This window comes from Pseudophryne corroboree, chromosome 2 (genome assembly GCF_028390025.1).
Source record: "Pseudophryne corroboree isolate aPseCor3 chromosome 2, aPseCor3.hap2, whole genome shotgun sequence".
NCBI classification, from domain to species: domain Eukaryota; kingdom Metazoa; phylum Chordata; class Amphibia; order Anura; family Myobatrachidae; genus Pseudophryne; species Pseudophryne corroboree.
Window position 1 is genome coordinate 849,525,798 of NC_086445.1, and position 27,069 is coordinate 849,552,866.

At 47.2% G+C, this 27,069-nt stretch overlaps 1 protein-coding gene across 1 annotated transcript in view; it reads right to left on the reverse strand.

Moving 5' to 3' along the window:
• Positions 1 to 1,566: 1,566 nt before the first annotated feature.
• Positions 1,567 to 27,069, reverse strand: part of CLTRN (collectrin, amino acid transport regulator) — a 106,276-nt gene continuing 80,773 nt past the window's right edge. The window contains exons 4-5 of the mRNA XM_063957368.1: positions 25,597 to 25,788; positions 1,567 to 2,847 (exon numbers count right to left, since the gene is read on the reverse strand). Coding sequence (XP_063813438.1) covers positions 2,745 to 2,847; positions 25,597 to 25,788 — 295 coding nt within the window. The 3' untranslated portion in view covers positions 1,567 to 2,744. The remainder of the gene's footprint in view (positions 2,848 to 25,596; positions 25,789 to 27,069) is intronic.

Below are 27,069 nucleotides of genomic sequence, written 5' to 3' on the forward strand. Positions count from 1 at the left end.
TAATTTATAATATCTGCCAGGGCATTGATTTTCCACAAGAGTTGTTCAAGTGTAATTATATTGAGTAAGTGGCATTATGTGCTTCTTTTTTAAGAGTAAAATTACGGGTAATGGTAAATATGCCCCATAGTTACAAAGGGATGCAATCACCATCCTGGCTGTCGGGATCTCGGTGATCAGGATCCCGACGCCGGAATCCCGACAGCCAGTGAATTGCCGGTGTACGCAGTCCTGACACAACCCCCCTATTTCCCCTTGGGAGGTGGTCCACGTCACCAATGGAGGAGGAAGCTCGCCACGGGGCCCAAAGTATGGAGAGCGCAGTGAGCCCATGAGGGGACACGCTGCACTCGCTGCCGGGGATTCCGGCTGTCGGTTTCCCGGCGACGGTATCCTGACCGCCGTGATCCCGACAGCCGGGATCACATACTGATTCAGTTACAAGAGGCAATATTTTGTTGGTGCAAGTGGTACTGTATAAATAAATGATAGATTTGGGAATACTTGAAGTTGGTGGTGGCTCCAGAGGTGGGTCTGCAGCACAATCCAAATGCAAATAGGGGAGCCACACTAACTGCTGAACTGCTACCCCAAACGCTGCTAAACATCGCCGGTCAGGACTCACTGCTCACTTGCAGTTGGTGTGGTTCCCCTTTTTGAATTTGGACCTCTGGAGCCGCCACTGCTTTAAAGGTGTTCCCTGTGTTACTTACTGAAACACACATTGCTGTTGCCACAAACATTACAATGTGTTTCTGTCCAGCTTTGAAGTGGTAGCAACCAATATTTTCAGTGGGATGCCGTCTGCACTGCCTAGCCACACCTAGGCTATGCTACAGTACCATGCAAAAGAACTCTTGTATTTAAAATAAAAAGCAACTTGTTTTATATATTCCTTGAAATAAAGGTCCTATATTTATCCAAGTTAATCGCTACTGTACCTCAATGAGTGTCTAGTGAACAATTGATGAAAGAAAGAAATAAAGGCCCTGATTCAGTAGCAGTTGTTAAACTGCTAAAATCGCAGATAGCCGTGTTCTGCGCATGTGCCCAGAAGGATATGATCACACTTTGATTGACAGCGGCTGGCATGGTAGGAGCCGCAATGCAGCATTGGGCGGGGGAGTGGTCTGGACAACGGGGGCGTGTCCTGACTATTTTCAAGGGGCGGCCGCGTGTCGCCATATGTGGACGCTGCAACGTGAAACTAGGCGGTGATCAGCCTGCATAAGCAGCCAGTTTCAGGCTCAGCGATGCAATCAGCATGCGATAGGAAGCTGTAGCAGAATCTGCTACTGAACCTGAATAGGGTCCATAGTTAGAAAATGCAAATAGGCTAGTAGGAGGGACTCTGGCTTGATTTTGTTCTCTAATGCATTGGAAAAGCTGCAGTGGGCATACAAACCATGTGAGCAATGGGTCATTTTATGCACACTGAGCCTGATTCAGAGTAAGGAGAAAATAGAAAATGAGCAATTATGGGGAAATTTGCTCCTGGTACAAACCATGCTGCAATATAAGAAGTGCAAAAGTACTTATTCATTTATTACTTTGTTTTATACATGTGGGAAAAAATACAGCTTTTCCTTATAGAGAACAATACTTGGCAGTTCTGTTTGTACATTCTAAGAGTATTATTGAAGCAAAAGAATTCAATCTCCGGTGGGCTGGAGGCGATAATGTAAAACGGCGCTCACGGTCAGTGCAAAGCGTGCAGGGCTTTACAATTATTGGGAGTGCCAGTTTACATTTTTCGCCAGGAGGCATCTGCCTCACCATGGTGCAAATTGCTCCTTTTTTATAATTTGCTCTTGACTTTAAATCAGACCCTTTATGTCTCAGCAGTGTTAACACTGGGCCTAATTCAGACTTGATCGTAGCCGTGCGCTACGATCAGTTACACAGACATGCGGGGGGATGCTCAGCACAGGGCCAGTCCACCCCGCATGTCTGGCTCAGCGACAATGGTTTTGTACTTGACGAGTAGTTCCCCACCTGCGCAGCTCCTGCGCGCTGGCAGGGAGCTACTCGTCACTGTCCGGGTCGCAGCGGCTACGCGTGACATCATGCAGCCGCTGCGGCCCACTCCCCGCATTGTCCAGACCTGCCTGCGTTGCCGGACCGCGCCCCTAAAACGGCGGTTAGCGGGCAGAGGCAATTGCAGGGCTGAGATGGCCGTCGGCTGTCTGTCATGCGCCGGCACACTGCGAAAACGCACAGCAGCGATCAGGTCTGAATTAGGCCGACAATGCACACTATTGCACGGCCTCACTGTGTTGTGAATAATCTCCAGTTGTTTTCAATTTTTATACATTTAAGAAACTGCTTGTCTTCCTGTTCCAAAATTATGGGTTTCCTTGATGCTAGTTAAAACTAATAATAATAATAATAATAATAATAATAATAACATTTTATATATCATTGCCTTTTTTTCTACTTTATTATGCACATTTGCGTTATCCTTCAGTGCATGAATTTCTAGCTAGCGACATGACATGAGTGTCAGCACCACATCTGGACCGTTTGGAAAGATGCCGAACTGCTACTTGGTAAATTTTGAAAGTTTGGTAACAGATTTATTGACCCAAGATGTTCAGTCTCTTTTGTAAGAAAGTAAGTTCACAAATATGGTAAATCCCATGGCATAACGTCTCCAAAGGATGAGCAGAGCATTCCTCCTCAGTCATTCAGGAATGTAGAAACATCATTCACATAAGGCTGTGATGTCCTCAGTGTCTACTTCTTCAGAATAATGTGCTTTCTGAAAGAGCTTCACTGTTTTCAATTGTCTCTACAGATGTCATTCCATCTTCATCATGTATTTCTGCTTCAGCTCTTTGTCTCTTTCTGCGATACAGATAACAGCAGTCACAATCAAAAAAATAGTTTTGCTATTACGTACTTCTATTTACCAAATTAAATGACAAAGTGGCATTAGACAATGTTTAAGCAGATCAGAATGATTATACTACAAACACACTGATGCATACATTTAACTATGGTGGTCATTCCGAGTTGTTCGCTCGCTAGCTGCTTTTAGCAGCATTGCAAAGGCTAGGCCGCCGCCTACTGGGAGTGTATCTTAGCATAGCAGAATAGCGAAGGAAAGGTTTGCAGAATTGCTACTAAATAATTTCTTGCAGTTTCTGAGTAGCTCCAGACCTACTCCTAGATTGCGATCACCTCAGTCCGTTTAGTTCCTGGTTTGACGTCACAAACACGCCCTGCGTTCGGCCAGCCACTCCCCCGTTTCCCCAGCCACTCCTGCATTTTTGCCTGACATGCCTGCGTTTTTTAGCACACTCCCAGAAAACGTGACTGAAAAGTGCCGCACGAACAACAGCAAAACTGCTAAGTTTTTAGGCCCTCATTCCTAGTTGTTCGCTCGCAAGCTGTTTTTAGCAGCTTTACACACGCTAAGCCGCCGCCTACTGGGAGTGAATCTTAGCATCTTAAAATTGCGAATGAAAGATTCTCAAAAATAAGAATTTACTCACATGTAATTCTATTTCTCGTAGTCCGTAGTGGATGCTGGGAACTCCGTAAGGACCATGGGGAATAGCGGGCTCCGAAGGAGGCTGGGCACTCTAGAAAGATTTCAGACTACCTGGTGTGCACTGGCTCCTCCCACTATGACCCTCCTCCAAGCCTCAGTTAGGATACTGTGCCCGGACGAGCGTACACAATAAGGAAGGATTTTGAATCCCGGGTAAGACTCATACCAGCCACACCAATCACACCGTACAACTCGTGATATGAAACCCAGTTAACAGTATGAAACAACTGAGCCTCTCAACAGATGGCTCAACAATAACCCGATTTAGTTAACAATAACTATGTACAAGTATTGCAGATAAACCGCACTTGGGATGGGCGCCCAGCATCCACTACGGACTACGAGAAATAGAATAACCGGTGAGTAAATTCTTATTTTCTCTGACGTCCTAGTGGATGCTGGGAACTCCGTAAGGACCATGGGGATTATACCAAAGCTCCCAAACGGGCGGGAGAGTGCGGATGACTCTGCAACACCGAATGAGAGAACTCCAGGTCCTCCTCAGCCAGGGTATCAAATTTATAGAATTTTGCAAACGTGTTTGCCCCTGACCAAGTAGCAGCTCTGCAAAGTTGTAAAGCCGAGACCCCTCGGGCAGCCGCCCAAGATGAGCCCACCTTCCTTGTGGAATGGGCATTGACAGATTTTGGCTGTGGCAGGCCTGCCACAGTATGTGTAAGTTGAATCGTACTACAAATCCAACGAGCAATAGTCTGCTTAGAAGCAGGAGCACCCAGCTTGTTGGGTGCATATAGGATAAACAGCGAGTCAGATTTTCTGACTCCAGCCATCCTGGAAACATATATTTTCAGGGCCCTGACCACGTCTAACAACTTGGAGTCCTCCAAGTCCCTAGTGGCCGCAGGCACCACAATAGGCTGGTTCAAATGAAACGCTGACACCACCTTAGGGAGAAACTGGGGACGAGTCCTCAATTCTGCCCTATCCATATGGAAAATCAGATAAGGGCTTTTATAAGACAAAGCCGCCAATTCTGATACTCGCCTGGCAGAAGCCAAGGCCAATAACATGACCACCTTCCACGTGAGATATTTCAGATCCACGGTTTTTAGTGGTTCAAACCAATGTGATTTTAAGAAACTCAACACCACGTTGAGATCCCAAGGTGCCACAGGAGGCACATATGGGGGCTGAATATGCAGCACTCCCTTTACAAATGTCTGAACTTCAGGTACTGAAGCTAGTTCTTTCTGAAAGAAAATCGATAGAGCCGAGATCTGTACCTTAATGGAACCCAGTTTTAGGCCCATATTCACTCCTGCTTGCAGGAAATGCAGAAATCGACCTAGTTGAAATTCCTCAGTTGGGGCCTTTTCGGCCTCACACCATGCAACATATTTCCGCCATATGCGGTGATAATGAGTTGCTGTAACCTCTTTCCTGGCTTTAATAAGCGTAGGAATGACTTCCTCCGGAATGCCCTTTTCTTTCAGGATCCGGCGTTCAACCGCCATGCCGTCAAACGCAGCCGCGGTAAGTCTTGGAACAGACAGGGCCCCTGCTTTAGCAGGTCTTGTCTTAGCGGCAGAGGCCACGGGTCCTCTGAGATCATCTCTTGAAGTTCCGGGTACCATGTTCTTCTTGGCCAATCCGGAACCACGAGAATTGTGTTTACTCCTCGCTTTCTTATTATTCTCAATACCTTTGGTATGAGAGGCAGCGGAGGGAACACATAAACTGACTGGTACACCCACGGTGTCACCAGAGCGTCCACAGCTATCGCTTGAGGGTCTCTTGACCTGGCGCAATACCTCTCTAGTTTTTTGTTTAGGCGGGACGCCATCATGTCCACCTGTGGACGACCCCACTGATGTACAATCATTTGGAAGACTTCTGGATGAAGTCCCCACTCTCCCGGGTGGAGGTCGTGTCTGCTGAGGAAGTCTGCTTCCCAGTTGTCCACTCCCGGAATGAACACTGCTGACAGTGCTAGTACATGATTTTCCGCCCATCGGAGAATTCTTGTGGCTTCTGTCATTGCCATCCTGCTTCTTGTGCCGCCCTGTCGATTCACATGGGCGACTGCCGTGATGTTGTCTGACTGGATCAGCACCGGCTGGTGTAGGAGCAGGGATTTTGCTTGACTTAGGGCATTGTAGATGGCCCTTAGTTCCAGAATATTTATGTGAAGGGAAGTCTCCTGACTTGTCCATAGTCCTTGGAAGTTTCTTCCCTTTGTGACTGCCCCCCAGCCTCGCAGGCTGGCATCCGTGGTCACCAGGACCCAGTCCTGAATGCCGAATCTGCGACCCTCCAGAAGATGAGCACTCTGCAGCCACCACAGAAGAGACACCCTGGTTCTTGCAGACAGGGTTATCAAGCGATGCATCTGAAGATGCGATCCGGACCACTTGTCCAACAGGTCCCACTGAAAGATTCTGGCATGGAACCTGCCGAATGGAATTGCTTCGTAAGAAGCTACCATCTTTCCCAAGACCCGCGTGCAGTGATGCACCGATACCTGTTTTGGTTTCAGGAGGTCTCTGACTAGAGAAGACAACTCCCTGGCTTTCTCCTCCGGGAGAAACACTTTTTTCTGGACTGTGTCCAGAATCATCCCCAGGAACAGTAGACGTGTCGTCGGGACCAGCTGTGACTTTTGGATATTCAGAATCCAGCCGTGCTGGTTCAGCACTTCCTGAGATAGTGCTACTCCCACTAACAACTGTTCTTTGGACCGTGCCTTTATTAGGAGATCGTCCAAGTACGGGATAATTAAAACTCCCTTTCTTCGAAGGAGTATCATAATTTCCGCCATAACCTTGGTAAATACCCTTGGTGCCGTGGAGAGTCCAAACGGCAGCATCTGGAATTGGTAATGGCAATCCTGTACCACAAATCTGAGGTACTCCTGGTGAGGATGGTAAATGGGGACATGCAGGTAAGCATCCTTGATGTCCAGGGAAACCATGTAATCCCCCTCGTCCAGGCTTGCAATAACCGCCCTGAGCGATTCCATCTTGAACTTGAATTTTTTTATGTACATGTTCAAGGATTTCAAATTTAAAATGGGTCTCACCGAACCGTCCGGCTTCGGTACCACAAATTGTGTGGAATAGTAACCCCGGCCTTGTTGAAGTAGGGGTACCTTGATTATCACCTGCTGGGAATACAGCTTGTGAATTGCCGCTAGCACCGCCTCCCTGTCTGAGGGAGCAATCGGCAAGGCAGATTTTAGGAACCGGTGGGGTGGAGCCGCCTCGAATTCCAGCATGTATCCCTGAGATACTACTTGAAGGATCCAGGGATCCACCTGTGAGCGAGCCCACTGATCGCTGAAATTTCTGAGGCGGGCCCCCACCGTACCTGGCTCCACCTGTGGAGCCCCACCGTCATGCGGCGGACTTGGAAGAGGAAGCGGGGGAGGACTTTTGTTCCTGGGAACCTGCTGTCTGTTGCAGCCTTTTTCCCCTACCTCTGCCTCTAGACAGAAAAGACCCTCCTTTTCCACGCTTGCTTTTCTGGGTCCGAAAGGACTGAACCTGATAAAATGGCGCCTTCTTAGGCTGTGAGGGAACATGGGGTAAAAATGCTGACTTCCCAGACGTTGCTGTGGAAACTAGGTCGGAGAGACCATCCCCAAATAATTCCTCCCCTTTATAAGGCAAAACTTCCATGTGCCTCTTGGAATCTGCATCTCCCGTCCACTGACGAGTCCATAAGCATCTCCTAGCAGAGATAGACAATGCACTTACTTTAGATGCCAGCCGGCAAATTTCCCTCTGTGCATCTCTCATATATAAGACTGAATCTTTTATATGGTCAATCGTTAGCAGGATAGTGTCTCTGTCTAGTGTGTCTATATTTTCTGACAGTTTTTCTGACCATGCAGCGGCAGTACTGCACATCCAAGCTGACGCAATAGCTGGTCTAAGTATAATGCCTGAGTGTGTGTATACAGACTTCAGGATTGCCTCCTGCTTTCTATCAGCAGGCTCCTTAAGGGCGGCCGTATCCTGAGAGGGTAGTGCCACCTTTTTTGACAAACGTGTGAGCGCTTTATCCACCCTAGGTGGTGTTTCCCAACGTGACCTATCCTCTGGCGGGAAAGGGAACGCCATTAGTACCTTCTTAGGAATTACAAATTTTTTATCAGGGAAAAGCCACGCTTCTTCACACACTTCATTTAGTTCATCTGATGGGGGAAAAACTACGGGTAGTTTTTTCTCCCCAAACATAATACCCTTTTTTGTGGTACCTGGATGTAAATCAGAAATGTTTAACACCTCTTTCATTGCCTCAATCATGCAGTGAATGGCCCTGACAGGCATTAGGTTTGACTCATCGTCGTCGACACTGTTATCAGTATCCGTGTCGACATCCGGGTCTGCAAACTGAGGTAGCGGGCGTTTTAGAGCCCCTGACGACCCCTGAGGCACCTGGACAGGCACGAGCTGAGATCCCGGCTGTCCCACATTTGGCATGTCGTCAAATTTCTTATGTAAAGAATTTATACGTGCACTCATTTCTTTCCATAAGTTCATCCACTCGGGTGTCTGCCCCGCAGGGGGTGACGTCCCTTCAAAATGCATCTGCTCCGCCTCCACCTCATTATCCTCATCAAACATGTCGACACAGCCGTACCGACACACCCCACACACACAGGGAATGCTCAACAGAGGACAGGACCCACAAAAAGCCCTTTGGGGGGACAGAGTGAGAGTATGCCAGCACACACCAGAGCGCTATATATATACAGGGACTAACTGAGTTATGTCCCTAATAGCTGCTTTTCATATAATATATGTATATATACTGCCAAATTTAATGCCCCCCCTCTCTTTTCCCTCTTACTGTTACTGTATATTGCAGGGAAGAGCCAGGGAGCTTCCTTCCAGCCGAGCTGTGAGGGAAAAATGGCGCCAGTGTGCTGAGGAGATAGGCCCCGCCCCTTTTTCGCTGCCTATTCTCCCGCTTTTTATGGAATTTTGGCAGGGGTATTTACCTCATATATAGCCTCTGGGGTTATATATTGAGGTATTTTAGCCAGCCAAGCATAGGCATGCGCAGCACATCTTATTAGGGGGTGCACCGTCAGAGGGGTGTCTAGCATTGATGATCTATTGATAGTCAATGCAATATAAAATACCAATCCTAATAAAGCAGGTACATTGTCAGATGTTGTGGTGTGCACCAAACAAACCCCTGATGGCACTCACTGCAATTATACTTCTCCTACTCAGCCTGGTCTGGCTCCCCCTCTCTTTCCCCTGCAAGCTGCAGCAGCTTACTTACAAGTCAGTCACTCACTGACAGTCGCAGACTAGTATTTATGCTGTTGGGAAAATGAGTGACGTGTCAATGCTGCTGCCGGCCGCCTGCCAGTATTGAATTTGTCTTCCTAAGAGGAACGCTGGCTGCATGCTGATCCGCATCAGTGGCTGGCGTTGGCATAGCATAGAAGGAGCGAGGTAGGTGTGACGGGTGGACATGCGAGCAGCATGACGTCATCACATCATGCTGTTTTTGTACATTGAGGTGTAGCCGGGAGTTTGAAAGCTGGTGGCAGTGGCACCCTTCATTAACCTAGGCGTCCGGTCAGTAATGCAGTCCTGACAGGGTGCAGCGCAGAGGGTACAGTAATCAGCCTGCTCGGCGATCGCAGCATCAGGCATGTGAGATCGGGGTGCCGGACATTAGGGGGTGCCTGTGCGCACCAGGAACCCCCCCTGCGCACACCTATGCAGCCAAGGTGTTATTATTGCTGCCTCAGGGCGCCCCCCCCCCAGCGCCCTGCACCCTCAGTGACCGGAGTGTGAAGTGTGAGAGGAGCAATGGCGCACAGCTGCAGTGCTGTGCGCTACCTTGGTGAAGACAGAGTCTTCATGCCGCCGATTTTCCGGACCATCTTCTTGCTTCTGGCTCTGTAAGGGGGACGGCGGCGCGGCTCCGGGACCGAACACCAAGGACTGGGCCTGCGGTCGATCCCTCTGGAGCTAATGGTGTCCAGTAGCCTAAGAAGCCCAATCCGGCTGCAAGCAGGCGAGTTCGCTTCTTCTCCCCTTAGTCCCTCGCTGCAGTGAGCCTGTTGCCAGCAGGTCTCACTGAAAATAAAAAACCTAAGTCTATTCTTTCTAAGAGCTCAGGAGAGCCCCTAGTGTGCATCCAACCTCGGCCGGGCACGAATTCTAACTGAGGCTTGGAGGAGGGTCATAGTGGGAGGAGCCAGTGCACACCAGGTAGTCATAAATCTTTCTAGAGTGCCCAGCCTCCTTCGGAGCCCGCTATTCCCCATGGTCCTTACGGAGTTCCCAGCATCCACTAGGACGTCATAGAAATTGCGATTACACACCTCTTAGCAGTTTCTGAATAGCTTCAACCTTACTCTGCATCTGCGATCAGTTCAGTACTTGTCGTTCCTGGTTTGACGTCATAAACACACCCAGCGTTCGCCCAGACACTCCTCCGTTTCTCCAGCCACTCCCGCGTTTTTCACAGAAACGGTAGCGTTTTTTCAAACACTCCCATAAAACGGCCAGTTTCCGCCCAGAAACACCCACTTCCTGTCAATCACATTACGATCACCAGAACGAAGAAAAAACCGTGAGCAAAATTCCTAACTACATAGCAAATTTACTTGGCGCAGTCGCAGTGCGAACATTGCGCATGCGCACTAAGCGGAAAATCGCTGCGATGCGAAGAAATTTACCGAGCGAACAACTCGGAATGACCTCCTTAGTTCAATAACTAAGCGCATGCGTGCTGCGTACCATGCGCATGCGCATTTAGCAACAAATCGCAGCATAGCGAAAATCGGCAACGAGCGAACAACTCGGAATGACCCCCTATGTTCTCACAAATGAGACTCTCATATTTGAAACAAACCTCATCCTTTCATTGTCAGATATCTGAGGGCTATAATAGCCTTTCTTAGGCCCCTCCTTTCTGCAGAGGTGTAGCAATGGCGGGACAGAGGCAGAGGCGTCACCAGGTGTGGTGACACCCGGTGCGCACTCTGCATTACTACGCACCCCGCTGGAAGCCACGGCTCTCCGAAAAGAGGGTGTGGCCTAATTCAAAGGGACGTGGCCTTGTGGATCTCATCTTCTTCACTCCGGGGGAGTGTCCAGCTTCCCCGGAGATGCTGGCTCACCCCAGAGTCTGGGCAGCATGCAGTGCTGGCTCCTTTTCTGTGACAGGAGCCTAGTGCTGCAGAGGATTATCACATTGCAGCACTCGGCTCCTGTCACTGCAGAAGAGCCGGCACTTTGGTGTCGCCCCTTCCGAGGGTGACACCTGGGTGTGGGCCGCACCCCCCGCACTCGCCTTCTGACGCCACTGGACGGAGGAGAAGGGAAGAGGTATGGAGGTAGGATAGAGCAGAGGGTGCTGGTGGCCAGTGAATTCTGGACAGCACCATAACTAGAGATTTTGGTATCCTGTGCCAGAAAGAGCACTCGTGTCCCACCCCCCCTTCCCCCGCCCACACTAAATTAAACAAGGAAAGTGCACGCTGAAGACATGCGTTCCAAAAAGGGTCATGGTCTCATGGGGAAGGAGGCCACATGACAGTACGTCCAACTCAAATTACGCCATGCAGTAAGGAAACCTTATTCACATCACACCACAAGTAGTGTCACTTATTCACATTACACAGCACAGTAGTGTCACTTATTCATGTTACATTACGCAATAGAACCCCTTATTCACATTATGTACCCCTTAAACACATTATTTCTCACAGCAGTGTCCCTTATACACATCATGTCACACAGTAGTACTCGTTATACCCATTATGCTACACAGTAGAAGCCCCTTATGTACATTATGCCACACTGTAGTACCTCCTATAATGCACATAATCCATTTCAATTACATTTTCCCTACATACTATAAAAATATCACAGAGCAGCAGAAAAAGAACCCAGGCCCAAATGCATTAAGCCTTAAAAAGTGTTAAATTGGAGACAGATAAAGAGGGATAAAGCACCAATAAACCAGCTCCTAACTGTAATTTTTTAAACACATCCTGTAACATGACAGTGGAAGCGGATTGGCTGGTACTTTATCACTCTTTATCAGTCTCCATCTTATCAGGCTTAATACATTTGGGTCCCATTCTCATTGTGTTATGAAAATGGGTATTGATCACGAAAACCACTGTGGAAATAGGTTTGGTGCTGGGATTAGGCAGCTATGTCTTCTATATATTGTAATCCAAATATAAAAGTATATTTAGATACGCAGTGGATCTACAAAGTGGTTCCGGTATGAATGGTCGACCATGTTATGGTCGACAGTCATTAGGTCGACCACTATTGGTCGACATTGACATGGTCAACATGGACACATGGTCGACACATGAAAATGGTTGACACATGAAAGGTCGACACATGAAAAGGTCGACTTAATTTTTTTAACTTTTTTTGAAGTCGTTTTTTGCGTAAAGTGACTGGGAACCCCAATTAGTGCACCGCTTCGCTCGCCATGCTTCGGGCATGGTACCTTTGCTCCGCTACCGCTTCGCTCGGCACAGATTACCGTTCCAATCGTAGTCCACGTGGTTCGTAAAGTATGGAAAAGTTCCCCAAAAGAAAAAAAAGTTAAAGAACTCATGTCGACCTTTTCACGTGTCGACCTTTCATGTGTCGACATTTTCACGTGTCGACCATGTGTCCATGTCGACCATGTCAATGTCGAACAATAGTGGTCGACCTAATGACTGTCGACCATAACATGGTCGACCATGTGAACGGATACCCAACAAAGTGATGTAAAAAAGTGATTGGAGAGGTATTTATATAAATACACAAATACATACCAACTTGTGTTCCTTAGTATAATCACTACTTACCTAAAATACAGTTATATGGGTAAATGTGTGAAGCAGTGATAAGAGTGGAGAAGTGAGCCAGTGGAGAAGTTGCCCAGGGGCTAAGAGAAGTGACAATTAACTCCTTAGTAAATCCTTCAAATACATCCAGCAGCGCCCGGCAGGATGCCCACAACTTCCCCTGTAATATGGATCACTCCCCCCCCTCCCCCCAAAAAAATGCTCCACTTACCTAGCTTGTTGCCCTCAGCCAGGACGAGGCTTCACATACTGGCAGCCGCGACAGGAAGGAGCAGCCTATCTCCTCTTACACAAGCAGCAGCAATCCTACTCCTTGTTCCCCAGCACTCCACTCTCCCAGCCAGTGACATCAGCAGTACAGCCTGCCTCTGACACTCCCAGCCCAGGCCGCATCTGAGCTGCAAGAAGAGCCCAGCACTGCACGAGCCAGAACAGCACTGCAGTGAATGGATGTGCCGCTATATCCCAGCTTATCAAGGTGCAATGAATTAGTACTGTAGCTCTGCACCCAGCAGGGAAGGGGCTGGGAGCATTCAACTAATATGCATGCAGCAGGCGCCAGTCAGGTAAAAGATTGTGGCAGTAGTCAGTTCCGCCCAAAGAGCATCAGCACTATGTGCGGCGCACCAACCGCACCACCCTAGTTCTGCCCCTGATTCTGTACACCAATGGGAGATGTATCTGCTGTGTGCTGCGCAAAATTGGGAAATGATCCCCTATGGTCAGTGCCAATGGTGACCAGAAAAAAATGAATGTGACATTGATGCCACCCTTGGCAGGATTCGTTATAGTTGCACAGTGTTACCTCAAAGTGCTGAAGTCATGTCTTCACTGCTGACCAGAGCAGTATGGGGGCAAATCAATTACTGTTGATGTGCTGCAGAGCATTGCTGCGATACTCAGCTATGCACATCCAGTATCTGCCAGTTACTATACCCCTGACATCTCAGGATGTGAGGCAAAACTAGCGACATGAATGTATGCATTGTGCCATTCCAAAATGTCACATCGCACCCATCTAGTTGCACTGAGTATAAAGAAGATAACTAGTTACAACAAGACATCAACAACTTATACCCCTTTTAGACTGCCAGCTTGTAACGTGGGTTATTGCACATGAGTGCGCATGACCCGTGTTGCTGTGCGGTCTGAAAGACCCCTGGGGAAATATCCCGGGTTGACCCATTTCCTGTTCACATTGTATGGATGGGCGGCGCTTGGAGATCATCTGATCTGAAAGCGCCATTTCTGCACGTGTCACCGCTGACGGGTTGGGGATGCCACTGTGAAAGTGGCTGAGGCGGGTCGCACCCGGGAAGCACTGTGTATGGCTCCCGGGTGCGACCTGCCATTGGCGGTCTGAAAGGGGTATTACTTTAGTGTTTGGACATGACCCCGAGTGAATAGGCATATACAGTATAGTGTTTACATTAAATGAACCAAACACCCCACCTTATATAAGTAGCAAGCATTCCTATTTTTGAGGTACAGATATAGGGGGACATTTACTAAGCAGTGATAAAAGCGGAGAAGTGAGCCAATGGAGAAGTTGCCCATGGCAACCAATCAGCACTGAAGTAACATCTATAATCTGCATACGATAAAATTATACAGAGCTGCTGATTGGTTGATGGGGCAACTTCTCCACTGGCGCACTTCTCCGCTCTTATCACTGCTTAGTAAATGCCCCCCATAGTAACAAGAGTCTTAAATGAGGCGTGTATTACTATACTGCTCCAGCCATTGTCAGCAACGTTTTCCGGAGCAAAATGTAATTTACATTGTAATGCAATAAGAAATTGTAGGTAAAACTTGATGTCCCTCCAACATAACTTGTATACTTCCTTGAACCTTGATCAAATGAGGTTTATTTAACATGCGCTGCACATAACATTACTTATGAAATGGCTAGATAAGAAACTCAAAGATCATGAATAATGCCTATCTCAGGAGTTTATGACACAGTGAGCAGTCATTGCTACCCCTGGAAATTATTAACTCTAATTACATTTTATTGTATTTTGTGGACTTGGAATTGGTTCCTTTTTGTGTGATATGCGAGCGATTACAATGGCTTACAGCTATTAGTTGCTAATTTTACATCCAGCATCAGTGTGTTTTTTAATTGGGACCAATTACACTGCACTCATACTACGCATGATGCAGAATCAGAAGGAAGAAATATGTTATTGTATCAGGAGACAATCTCTGTAACATTTATCAGGCAATACAGCTTCTTAGGTCAGCGCTTAAATTGAGATTCTAATACTAGAACAGTATATATATATATATATATATATATATATATTATGTGACAAGAACACTGGGATAGTGTTTGAGGGCAGGTATATTTGTCCCAGGTTCTTGTCTTACATGTTTTAGAAAATGTTAACTTCTAGGAAAAATGCTTTTTGTTTTGTCTGAACCTTTTCAGTTTGCTGTAAAAGCTGGGTAAAGGCTCTGAGAGAGAGATAAGGCGAGTTCTAGACATTGGGCCCAGTTCGGGTCTTTGGCCTCACAGAGGGCTAATCAGGGTTTCAGCTGTGTAAGAGTGATATAGTGCTTCTAACCTGATTAGTATGGGCAGACTGCCTGGGAAGGCTGCAGGATCTGTGTGTGAGAGACACGCTTTCTGATGCAAGTAAGCTATACAGTATGTACTGAAGAACTCTGTGTTTTGTTTAGTGACAGTTAGGAACATCTTATGTTTAGTTAGTGCCGGACAGGCAAGGTATTTTTATTTTGGGGTTTGTTTTATTTTCTGTTTCAATAAAACTGGCCAGGGTCAGTTGTACCAGAAACTGGACTTGTGTTGTTCCTCAAACTGCTGCGTGCTGCCATATTCCCCAGGAAAAGGCACCTTGCACCCCTACAGTGTTACAACTTGGTGGAGAATGTGAGCAGGCCGTTCTGCGCATAAGTGAAAGCAGCAGCTTTGTGAGGCCTGCAGAAAACGGTGGTTTATGCAGATACAGCCCAGTGTGAAGTTACTGAGACTCACCCCTGAGGGTTTGATATATGTCCTGGGTGAAAGCAGCTGCAAAGCCGCCTGAAAAATCTGTTGACATGGAGGATCTGCTTAAAGCCTTGCTGCAAGCTACAGCGGCTCAGCAGGAGGCCAACCGACAGCAGCAGGTGGCAATGGAGGAAAATTGGAGACTACAGCAGGAGGCCAACAGACAGCAGCAGGTGGCAATGGAGGAAAATATAAGACAGCAGCAGGTGGCAATGGAGGAAAATAAGAGACAACAGCAGGCAGTTGTTGATGAACTTTACAGGCAACAGCGTCAGGATAGAGAGGCCTTAGCAGAAGTGGTGCAGAGACTTGCAGCTCGGGTTGGAGATGTGGCCGTCAGTGCTCCAACCAGCTCTAGTTCTATACGAGCCAGTCACTTCCTGCAGAAAATGACAGAGGCTGATGATGTGGAGGCCTATCTGACCACGTTTGAAAGGACTGCCGAGCGTGAGAACTGGCCGAAAGCACAGTGGGCCAGTCTGCTGGCACCTTTCCTGTCAGGTGAGCCCCAAAAAGCTTACTTTGATTTAAGCCCTGCTGAGGCTCGGGACTATGATAAACTAAAGACTGAGATCCTGACCCGCCTGGGAGTCACGCTGTCAGTACGAGCACAACGGGTGCACCGTTGGCTGTACGCCATGGAGAAGCCTCCGCGCTCCCAGATGCACGACCTTATTCAGCTAACAAAAAAATGGCTGCAGCCAGAGACATTAACTGGTCCCCAGATGGTGGAAAGAGTCGTCATGGACCGCTACTTGAGATCTTTGCCCATGGTCCTGCGCAAGTGGGTGAGCCATGGAAACCCGGGTACTGCTGACCAATTAGTGGACATGGTAGAGAGGTATTTGGCAGCAGAGGAACTACTGATGACCACCCAGCAACCCATAGATCCTCGACAGCGCCCTTCAGTAAAGACTGGTAAGACTGTTCCGTGGGAAAACGTTGCTGGGCGGTTAAGAGAACGCAAGGCTGGAGAGACTGTAAACACTGGCCCTGGAAACAGGCCAATGGGGCTAGAACGGTCTATGCTGCCCAAATGGGTTGATAATCGTGTGGTTAAATGTTTTAGGTGTGGTATGCCAGGTCATGTTATTGCCAATTGCCCAGTCACGCAAGAACCCATGCAATGTGATGCTGCCTTTGAATGTCGCAGAATGTCTTTCTTTGCTAGGTTAGCCTGTACTGTGGTACCTTCACCTGAGCTGGAGAAACAAATGTGTGATGTGTTCTTAGAAGGTAACCGGGTAGAGGCCTTGCTAGATTCAGGAAGTTTAGTTACCCTTGTGAAAGCTGGGTTAGTGAACCCCTTAAAGGTCCAGCAAATACCTATTGGGGTAACTTGCATACATGGGGATACCCAATATTATGCCACTGCTGAGGTGAATATAGAAACTTGTTGTGGGTCAGCAATGGTTAAAGTGGGACTGGTCCCTACCTTGGTGCATGAGGCCATAATAGGGAGGGATTTTCCTCATTTTTGGAAACTGTGGGAATCACGGTTATCAACAGATGTGAGAAGTAAAAAGCCAGTTGATGATAATACCGGTGATTTTATGGATGTACGTGGGTCTTCGGAACTTTCTGGCCCTTTGCCTTTTGCTAGTTTGGCTGGGGAAGTGACAGATGGGGAGTCCAGTGAGGACCCTCTTGCCGGGAACAGAGACATAGTAGTTAGAACTGAAAGCGTGCCTGACCTGGAGGTAAAGAAGGATCTGTTTGCGTCTGAACAGTTAAAGGATCCTACCTTAATAAAGGCTAGAGAGAATGTTAAGATTGTTAATGGGGAACCTGTGGTACCAGGTGACAGGGTTACGTATCCCCACATGGCCATCTGTAATGAGCTCTTGTACCACATTGTCAAAAGGGGTGAGGATGTGGTGGAACAGCTGGTAGTTCCCCAGCCTTATCGGAGAACGGTACTAGATTTAGCTCATAGTCACGTTACCGCAGGACATTTAGGGGCAGAAAAAACCACTGAAAGAGTTTTACAAAGGTTCTTTTGGCCAGGGGTTTATAAAGAAGTGTCTGAATATTGTTCTTCCTGTCCTGAATGCCAGTATCATGCCCCTAGACCCCATTTCAGGAGCCCACTAGTTCCCATGCCTATTATAGAGGTCCCATTTGACAGAATAGCCATGGATCTCGTGGGGCCCTTGTTAAAGTCTGCTCGGGGCCATCAGTATATCCTGGTAATTATGGACTATGCCACTCGATATCCTGAGGCTGTCCCTTTACGCACTATCACAACCAAGGCGATAGCTAGGGAGCTGGTGCAGGTATTTAGTAGAGTGGGAATACCAAAAGAAATTTTGACTGACCAAGGTACTCCATTTATGTCAAGGATCATGAAAGAATTGTGCAAGTTATTTAAGGTCACTCACCTCAGGACGTCCATCTACCATCCCCAAACTGACGGGTTGGTGGAAAGGTTTAATTAAACATTAAAAAGTATGTTAAAAAAGGTTGTTGAGAGAGATGGGAAAAACTGGGATTGTTTGTTGCCCTACTTGTTAATGGCCATCAGAGAAGTTCCTCAGTCCTCTACGGGGTTTTCTCCATTTGATTTGTTGTATGGTAGACACCCCAGAGGGCTGTTGGATGTTGCCAAAGAGACGTGGGAAGGACAGCCCACTCCTTATAGAAGCGTTATTGAGCATGTAACACAAATGCAGGATAGGATTGCAGCCGTGGTACCTGTTGTCAGAGAGCACATGGAACAGGCCCAAAGTGCTCAACAGAGGGTCTATAACCGGAGTGCCAAGATACGGGAATTTGCTCCTGGAGATAGAGTTCTTGTTTTGGTACCCACTGTGGAAAGCAAATTCCTAGCTAAATGGCAGGGTCCATTTGAGATTAGGGAAAAAGTGAATGAGGTTAATTACAAAGTATACCAGCCGGGAAAGAGAAAACCCGAACAGATCTACCATGTTAACTTAATCAAACCCTGGAAAGATAGGTTGTCTCTGTCAGCGGAGCCTTGCCCTTCGGTGTCTTCACCCCGGTTGCTTCCCGCAGTGAAGGTGTCAGAGACATTATCAGCTGATCAGAACAATCAGGTTAAAGAATTTCTCATCCAAAATAGGGAGGTATTTTCAGAGCTGCCTGGCCGAACGACCATAATAAAACATGACATTGTCACAGAACCAGGGGTCAGGGTTCATTTAAAGCCATATAGGATTCCTGAAGCTCAGCGAGAAGCTATTTCTAAGGAAGTTAAAACCATGTTAGAACTTGGAGTCATAGAGGAGTCTAACAGTGAGTGGTCCAGTCCCATAGTGCTCATCCCGAAGCCCGACGGTAGCATACGCTTCTGTAATGACTTTCGTAAGTTAAATGAGGTGTCCAAGTTTGACGCATACCCCATGCCCCGTGTGGATGAGCTTGTAGAAAGGCTGGGAACAGCCAGGTTTCTCACCACATTGGACCAGACCAAAGGTTACTGGCAAATACCTTTATCTGATGGCGCCAAAGAAAAAACAGCCTTTTCGGTTCCGGAGGGGCTGTACCAGTATAAGATGTTACCCTTTGGGTTGCATGGGGCTCCAGCAACCTTTCAACGGGCGATGGATAAAATTTTGAGGCCCCATAGAAAATATGCAGCTGCCTATTTGGATGATGTGGTAATTCACAGTACAGACTGGGGGTCACATTTGGTTAAAGTACAAGCAGTACTGGACTCAATCAGAGAGGCAGGGTTAACTGCTAACCCAAAGAAGTGCTGCCTCGCAATGGAGGAGGTCAAATACTTGGGCTTCACCATAGGCAGAGGTCTGATTAGGCCCCAATTGAATAAAGTTGATGCTATTCAAAACTGGCCTCGTCCAGTGAATAAAAAACAGGTAAGGGCTTTTTTGGGAATTACTGGGTACTATAGACGGTTTATTCCTAATTTTGCGACCACAGCGGTGCCGTTGTCAGACCTTACCAAAGGGAAGCAGTCAAATGTGGTGAAATGGAACCCTGATGCAGAAAAGGCGTTCCAAGCGTTAAAAGTGGCTTTGTGTTCACAACCGGTGTTGATAACACCAGATTTTTCAAAAGAATTTGTGGTACAGACAGATGCCTCAGAGGTAGGGATAGGTGCTGTGCTGTCCCAAACCAGAGATGGGGACGAACACCCTATCATTTATTTGAGTAGGAAACTCAATGAGCATGAAAAAGGGTATGCCATTGTGGAAAAGGAGGCTTTGGCCATTAAGTGGGCACTAGATACCTTGAGATATTACCTCTTGGGTAGACAATTCAGACTAGTGACAGACCATGCCCCTTTAAAATGGATGTATGTAAATAGAGGCAAGAATGCTCGTGTAACTAGATGGTTTCTAGCGTTGCAGGACTTTAAGTTTACTGTCGAACATAGACCGGGAACACAATTGGCCAACGCAGATGCATTGTCTCGCATCTTCTGTTTGGGGGCTACAAGTGTTCCGGCCCCTAGGTCGAAACAGGGGAGGGGGATATGTGACAAGAACACTGGGATAGTGTTTGAGGGCAGGTATATTTGTCCCAGGTTCTTGTCTTACATGTTTTAGAAAATGTTAACTTCTAGGAAAAATGCTTTTTGTTTTGTCTGAACCTTTTCAGTTTGCTGTTAAAGCTGGGTAAAGGCTCTGAGAGAGAGATAAGGCGAGTTCTAGACATTGGGCCCAGTTCGGGTCTTTGGCCTCACAGAGGGCTAATCAGGGTTTCAGCTGTGTAAGAGTGATATAGTGCTTCTAACCTGATTAGTATGGGCAGACTGCCTGGGAAGGCTGCAGGATCTGTGTGTGAGAGACACGCTTTCTGATGCAAGTAAGCTATACAGTATGTACTGAAGAACTCTGTGTTTTGTTTAGTGACAGTTAGGAACATCTTATGTTTAGTTAGTGCCGGACAGGCAAGGTATTTTTATTTTGGGGTTTGTTTTATTTTCTGTTTCAATAAAACTGGCCAGGGTCAGTTGTACCAGAAACTGGACTTGTGTTGTTCCTCAAACTGCTGCGTGCTGCCATATTCCCCAGGAAAAGGCACCTTGCACCCCTACAGTGTTACAACACATACTGTGTGTATATATATATATATATATATGTGCTTAAAGTGGTCCTAGAGAGGTGGTGGAACTCACCCCCCTCCCCACGGCGCCCAGGTAATGAAGGTATTGCACGTGCGCTGCAAAGAAAATGGGCGTGGTCTCAAAACGAAATGGGCGTGGTCACACAATAGTAATAATGCCCACAGTAATAGCACCCCATAATACACATAATGCCCACAGCAGTAGCGCCCCTTATACAATGTCCACAGTAGTAGTGCTCCTTATGCAATGTCCACTGTACTGGTAGTGCCCACAGTGGTAGTGTCCCTTATATATAGCCCATAGTAGTGGTGCCCCTTATGCAATGCCCCCAGTAGTAGTGCCCCTTATGTCTCCAGGAGTGATGCTCCTTATGAAGTGCCTCCTTTACAATGCCCTCATTAGTAGTGCCCCCATTAGTAATGCCCCTGTGTAGTATTGCTCCCAGTAGTAATGCCCCCTGTCGTTTAGCCCCAGTAGTTATGCCCCCAGTGGTAATGCCCATGCAGTTATGACCCCAGTAGTTTACCCCCCCTATAGTTTAGCCTCCCAGTGGTAATGCCCACTGTAGTTTAGCCCCAGCAGTTTGCCCCTTGTAGTTTATCCACCAGTAGCAATGCCCCCAGTAGTAATGCCCCCTGTAGTTTGCCCCCTTGTAGTTTAGCCCCTGTAGTTATGCCCCCAGTCGTTATGCCCCTAGTAGTTTAGCCCCTGTAGTTATGCCCCCTTGTAGTTTAGCCCCCAGTAGTAATGCCCCCAAGTAGTAATGCCCCTGTAGTTACGTCCCCAGTAATAACGCCCCTGTAGTTATGCCCCCAGTAGTAATGCCCTCCTGTAGTTTGCCCCCAGTAGCTTGCCCCCTTGTAGCTTGCCCCCAGTAATAATGCCCCCCAGTAGTTTGCCCCCAGTAGATGCCCCACAGTTGTTTGCCCCCAGTAGATGCCCCCCAGTAGTAATGTCTGCCAGTAGTTTGCCCCCAGTAGATGCCCCCCCAGTAGTAATGTCCCCCAGTAGTTTGCCCCCAGTAGCTGCCCCCCAGTAGTAATGTCCCCCAGTAGAAGCCTCCCAGTAGTTTGCCCCCAGTAGGTGTCCCTCTGTAGTAATGCCCACCAGTAGTTTGCCCCCAGTAGATGCCTCCCAGTAGTTTGCACCCAGTAGATGCCCCTCAGTAGTAATGCCCCCCAGTAGTTTGCCCCCAGTAGGTGCCCCTCTGTAGTAATGCCCCTCTATAGTAATGCCCCCCAGTAGTTTGCCCCCAGTAGGTGCCCCTCTGTAGTAATGCTCCCCAGTAGTTTGCCCCCAGTAGGTGCCCCTCTGTAGTAATGCCCCCCAAGTAGTTTGCCCCCAGTAGGTGCCCCTCTGTAGTTATGCCCCCAGTAGGTGCCCCTCTGTAGTAATGCCCCCCAGTAGTTTGCCCCAGTAGGTGCCCCTCTGTAGTAATGCCCCCCAGTAGATTGCCCCCAGTATGTGCCCCTCTGTAGTAAGGCCCCCCAGTAGTTTGCCCCCAGTAGGTGCCCCTCTGTAGTAATGCCCCCCCAGTAGTTTGCCCCCAGTAGATGCCCCTCTGTAGTAATGGCCCCCAGTAGTTTGCCCCCAGTAGATGCCGCTATACAACAGAAAAAAAATCAAAAAACAAAATACACCATACTCACCAAGCCCCGCTCCGTGTCCAGCCACTGCAGTCCTCTGGGCGCCCGCTCCTCGGCACAATGTGAGAGACGTCATGACGTCTCTCCCATAGCGCACAGTGACAGCGTTGGAAGCCGGAGCTCAGTACTGAGCTCCTGACTCCGGCTGCCGCCGGGCGCCCACTGGTAACGCAATCTCAGCGTGTGCCCAGCATCTCCCTACAGCGCCGGCCACACATCGGGTTAGGTGAGCCGGAGGAGGCGGAACTGCGTTCCATCTCCAAGTGGAACTGGCGGAACGAAGTTCCGCCCCGTTCCGGCTCACTTTAACCCCTGTATAGGACAAATATAGCTACACTTACTTCTGTAATGGTAGATAGTTCAGTAAAACATATTACAGCTGAAGCTCAGAATGACCTCATTAAAGTAATAATATATCAGTGGCAAATTAAGTAAATGTCACATTATCTCTTTTGGAAATGTAACAAGTGAAACCAGTGGGTTTATCTATTATTATGTACAACATACTTGCCTACCTGACCCTCTCCATGAGGGAGAAAATGCTCTGTTCCTGGACTTTCCTGGTAATGTATGATTGCCATCACCTGTGGTGAGCTAGTAAATTGATAAGAAAGGTGTTTCACCACAGGTGATGGCAATCATACATTACCAGGAAAGTCCAGGAACAGAGCATTTTCTCCCTCATGGAGAGGGTCAGGTAGGCAAGTATGATGTACAAGTTACATACAGTACTGGCTGTTAACCAGTTCGGTCATGTCTGATGTACAGTATCTGGCCAGGCATTGCAGTGTATGTGGCAGAGCAAATGATAATCTTTTTTAAATGGAAAATCTTTGCTGTGGAAAAAGAAGGATCCTATCTGTGATGTGCTAGTACTGTACATTGTTGGCCCTTCATGTCTAGGGCCAAGTAATCTGGTTGTTTGTCAATTGGCACCATAACTCAGATTAGAATAGTGAATTATACAGTAATATCTATTTTACTGCTGTGTGTCATTGAACATGAACTTTGCACTATGAACGTAATCTTTTCAATATGATCCTAAGGTATACTGTATTATAACTTATAAGCAGGCAACACTCCTATCTCAGCTGACTGCTATTGTACAATCCAAGTGGTATGGCTCTTAAAATCCATGGGTATGGAAGCCAATCCCGGGCCATTTTTTCAATCCCGAGTATCGGGATTGAAAAATGGCCAATCCCGGGATTCCCGGGATACCCGGGATTGGCATTTAGTTGTGTGGCCGCCCCCTCGCCCCACCCCGCCCCGCACACATACCTCACCATATACTAGGGGCGGGCGGGTGGAGAACAACCTCTGATCTCTTCTCGCGGCTCCCTGCAGCAGCTGACGGTGCAGCGTGACCTCTCATGCTGCGCTGGGGAGCCTGAAGGAGGAAGCCGGGCAGCGTCTGAGCGTCCTGTGGACGCTCAACTCTGATCCCTCAATCCCCGGGATTGAATCCCGGCCATTTTTGGCCCTAAATCCCGGGATCCCCCCGATATCCATGGTGTTTATTCAGAGATGAACGCAGATGGCTGCATCCCAAATGCTTCCGCAATCTAATTGTGAACGCATCGGATCTAAGGTTGACCCCTGGTAGCGCAGCCTGGCTGCGCTGTCAGGTGGTCAGCGGGCAATTTTTTTTATCAGAGCGGCTGCGTGGGACGTCACGAAACTGCCCCGAAAATTGTCCTGCCCCACGCCCATTCACGCTGCCCCCTTAAAACACCCGCCGCTGTCAATCACATTGTGGTCGCATCCATCGGGGTGGCAACCACAATGTGTGTGCCCGCACAGCCGCTGTGCGCACCCTGTGCATGGGCAGGTTGCCGCCACTGCCAACATGTGCTGCGCGCCGCAAAAGCGGTGGGGTCTGAATGACCCCTTACGTCTACATACTTAAGATGTAAACATGACTGTTTCACATTTAAAAAAAATCATGTTAAGCATCATCATCATCATCATCATCATCATCATCATCATCACCTTACTATGCTGTCCAATCAGTGGCATTAATACATTTGCACTAAGCAGTGGAACAATTACAAAAAACAAAACATAAAAAACCCCAGCACAGTTATTAGGGGGTTATTGGGCACGTGATAGAAGGAGGTTTAAAACATGAATCATTCATTAATAACTAATTTTATTACGTTTTACAGCACCCATTACAGGAGGAGGTTGGCACATTGCAACATTAAAAGAAAAAGTGTTTGTCATGCTGCTTGGGGGTACATGTTATTTCCTAGCCGTGAGCTGTCTCCTGGCTGATATTTAGCAAAAAATATATTACATATTTCCACTAATTGTATTTACCAACTAGACTACACTACAACTAGTAGAAAAGAAAAAGAGATTATTTTGGGATGGTGCACAAAATTAAATTACTAGGTATATTTACTAAACAAAATTTTTTATCGATTTTAAAGCGATAAGAATCCATCTAAAACCGATATTGTGTTGCAGGGGCTATAACACACATTTACTAACAGACTATTCAGCAAATGTCAGTAGAAATGTCAGTAAATGATCAGCACCCCGGAAACACAACATCAATTTGAAAATGATAACAAAAACAAATATTGTTTCCTAAAAACTGTGTATAATAAATAAAAGTTGTGTATAATAAAAGCTGTTTATAATAAATAAATACATTTGGGGAATATAAACTTGACAATTATTCCTGCAGTATTTTAACAGACATAAATTCAGTCCCCATCACCCATGGAAGCGTATCCAGTTCTCCCGCATCTCGCCTGCTTCCAAGTGATCCCACATTCTGGTAGGATCAGCTCCCTCCAAGAGAGAAGAAAACAAGACCTGCACATTCTGCACCTGTAGTGGAGGTTTATAACTCCGGTCTTTCTGGATTGCACAGCTTCAATAGGAAAAACAGAAGTCCGGGTTTTGCAGATTACCCAGCGCCAGCCGGAGAGGAGTTAAAAGTCCCATTCACCCACTACACAGGGTGCTGATGCCTGTTAGAGGCCAGTAAGTAGGGTACAGTTTGTAGTGCCAGGGACTGTGGACACTGGCTGTGCCAGGAGAGCATGGCAAGGTTGGCTACAAGCTACTGCAGCAGACTGCCTGCTGAGCACAAGGAGTGCTAGGGCTTTTTATGTTTGTTTACTTATTTCCTGTTATGTACCTGTGTGGCCAGACCTGCACCTGTGTATGTTGTGCATAGTGTCTGATGCCAGTAAAAGACCTGCCTTACAAGTTCTTATTTCCAGCACCCATTTTACAGTTGCAATAATACGATTATTCAGCTATAGTAACTAACTGTGCAAAAGTCCACTCCCTTTTTCTTCTACAAACATTAATCTAGCAAAATGACTTAACCACTTGCCTCGCTTGGTCGCATCAGATGTCGTACAGGATGAAGTAAAATAAATATAATTTGTATAATGTGCATCTTAGGTTCAAATGCTGTGACAGTACTGATTTGTACACTGAATATGTTTACATTTTAGTTTAGAAAACAGTGGGAGGACTAAAAATTACCTTTTGTTCTTGATTCCTAACACAACAAAGAAAATACATCCGACTCCAAGAACACCAAGTACCACCCCAAATACTATAAGCCATGATGGTCTTGAGGCTTCTACTTCAGGAGCGAATGTAGGGGGAATGTCTACAAACTCCAGAGTGCTATCACTAAGCAGAAAAGCGCTGTTAATACGGTTTCTTTTAAGCCTGTGAACAAAGAAAATTTATAAACTAAGTAATATTTTTTTCATAGCAATCAAATCCAACTGAATTAATTGTATTTCAATAGAATTACTCAAAAGAATCATTACTATTAGATATGCTATGCTTACATAGTAAAACCTTGGCATGCACTCTCTAACAGCCGGGCTCACTGAGTGATTGCCCATATTGCTGGAAGCTTGGACAGAGCCGGCTGCATTGGTTGCACTGTGGCTCCCAGCTCTCAATGACCGGGCACCCTGTTCAGCACCAGCACCCCAACTTTTGGAGGAGGGCACAATGGGGGTGATTCAGAGCTGATCGTAGTTGTGCTAAATATAGCATATCTACGATCAAATTCTCTGACATGCAGTGGTATGCCCAGCACAGGGCTTGTCCGCCCGCATGTCAGGACCTACACCCCCCCCCCCTCAAAAGCATTGAACCGCGGCAATGCTCTTGCACCCACTGAGTAGCAAGAGCATCCTGCTGAGATGCTCTAGCACCCTGCCAGCGCAACTCCTGCACAGCCTAGCTGCACTGGCAGGCGGCTTTCCGCTGCGTCCCGGGTCGCAGCGACTGAGTGGGACATCATGCAGGCGCCGCAGCCCGCCCCGCAGCATTCCGGACACCTGCGTTTTCTGGACCACGCCCTGCCAACGTTGTTCTAATGCCATTGGCACGCCCCATCCCGCCCCGCGACCGCCTCTGCCTGTCAATCAGGCAGAGGTGATCGCAGCCCTGAGATGCTGTTATTATTATTATTATTATTATTATTATTATCATCCTTTATTTATAAGGCGCCACAAGAGTTCCTCAGCGCCCAATTGCAGAGTACATATGCACATAATTGTAACCCCTCCCCTAATACTCTAATTATTGTGGATATCACTAAGGGATGATTACTTGGTATTTGTGCCTCCACCCAAGCCAATTCTCTAGGCTTGCCTGGTTAAGCCCCCACCTTTTATCTGTATCCTTCTATATGTACTTTAAATGCAAATTTATCTACATCATAAATGTATATTTGTGTACATTCCTCTCAGTATACTATTATACCTTTGTTTCTGTTTCCACTTCCAGGTTCTCCAGATGGACTTTCAAAATTCACATTAGCACATGGTAAGTATAAAGACATGTATTTATTTATCCCAAAACAATGAAAGCGTGACTGTATACATTAATTATAAACCTGGTAATATAATAATTGGTTTATCCAATACAACTACTTCCCTGTCAGGAACCTATACAAGCCGTCTGCATGCATACACAAAAATTACCTTAAAG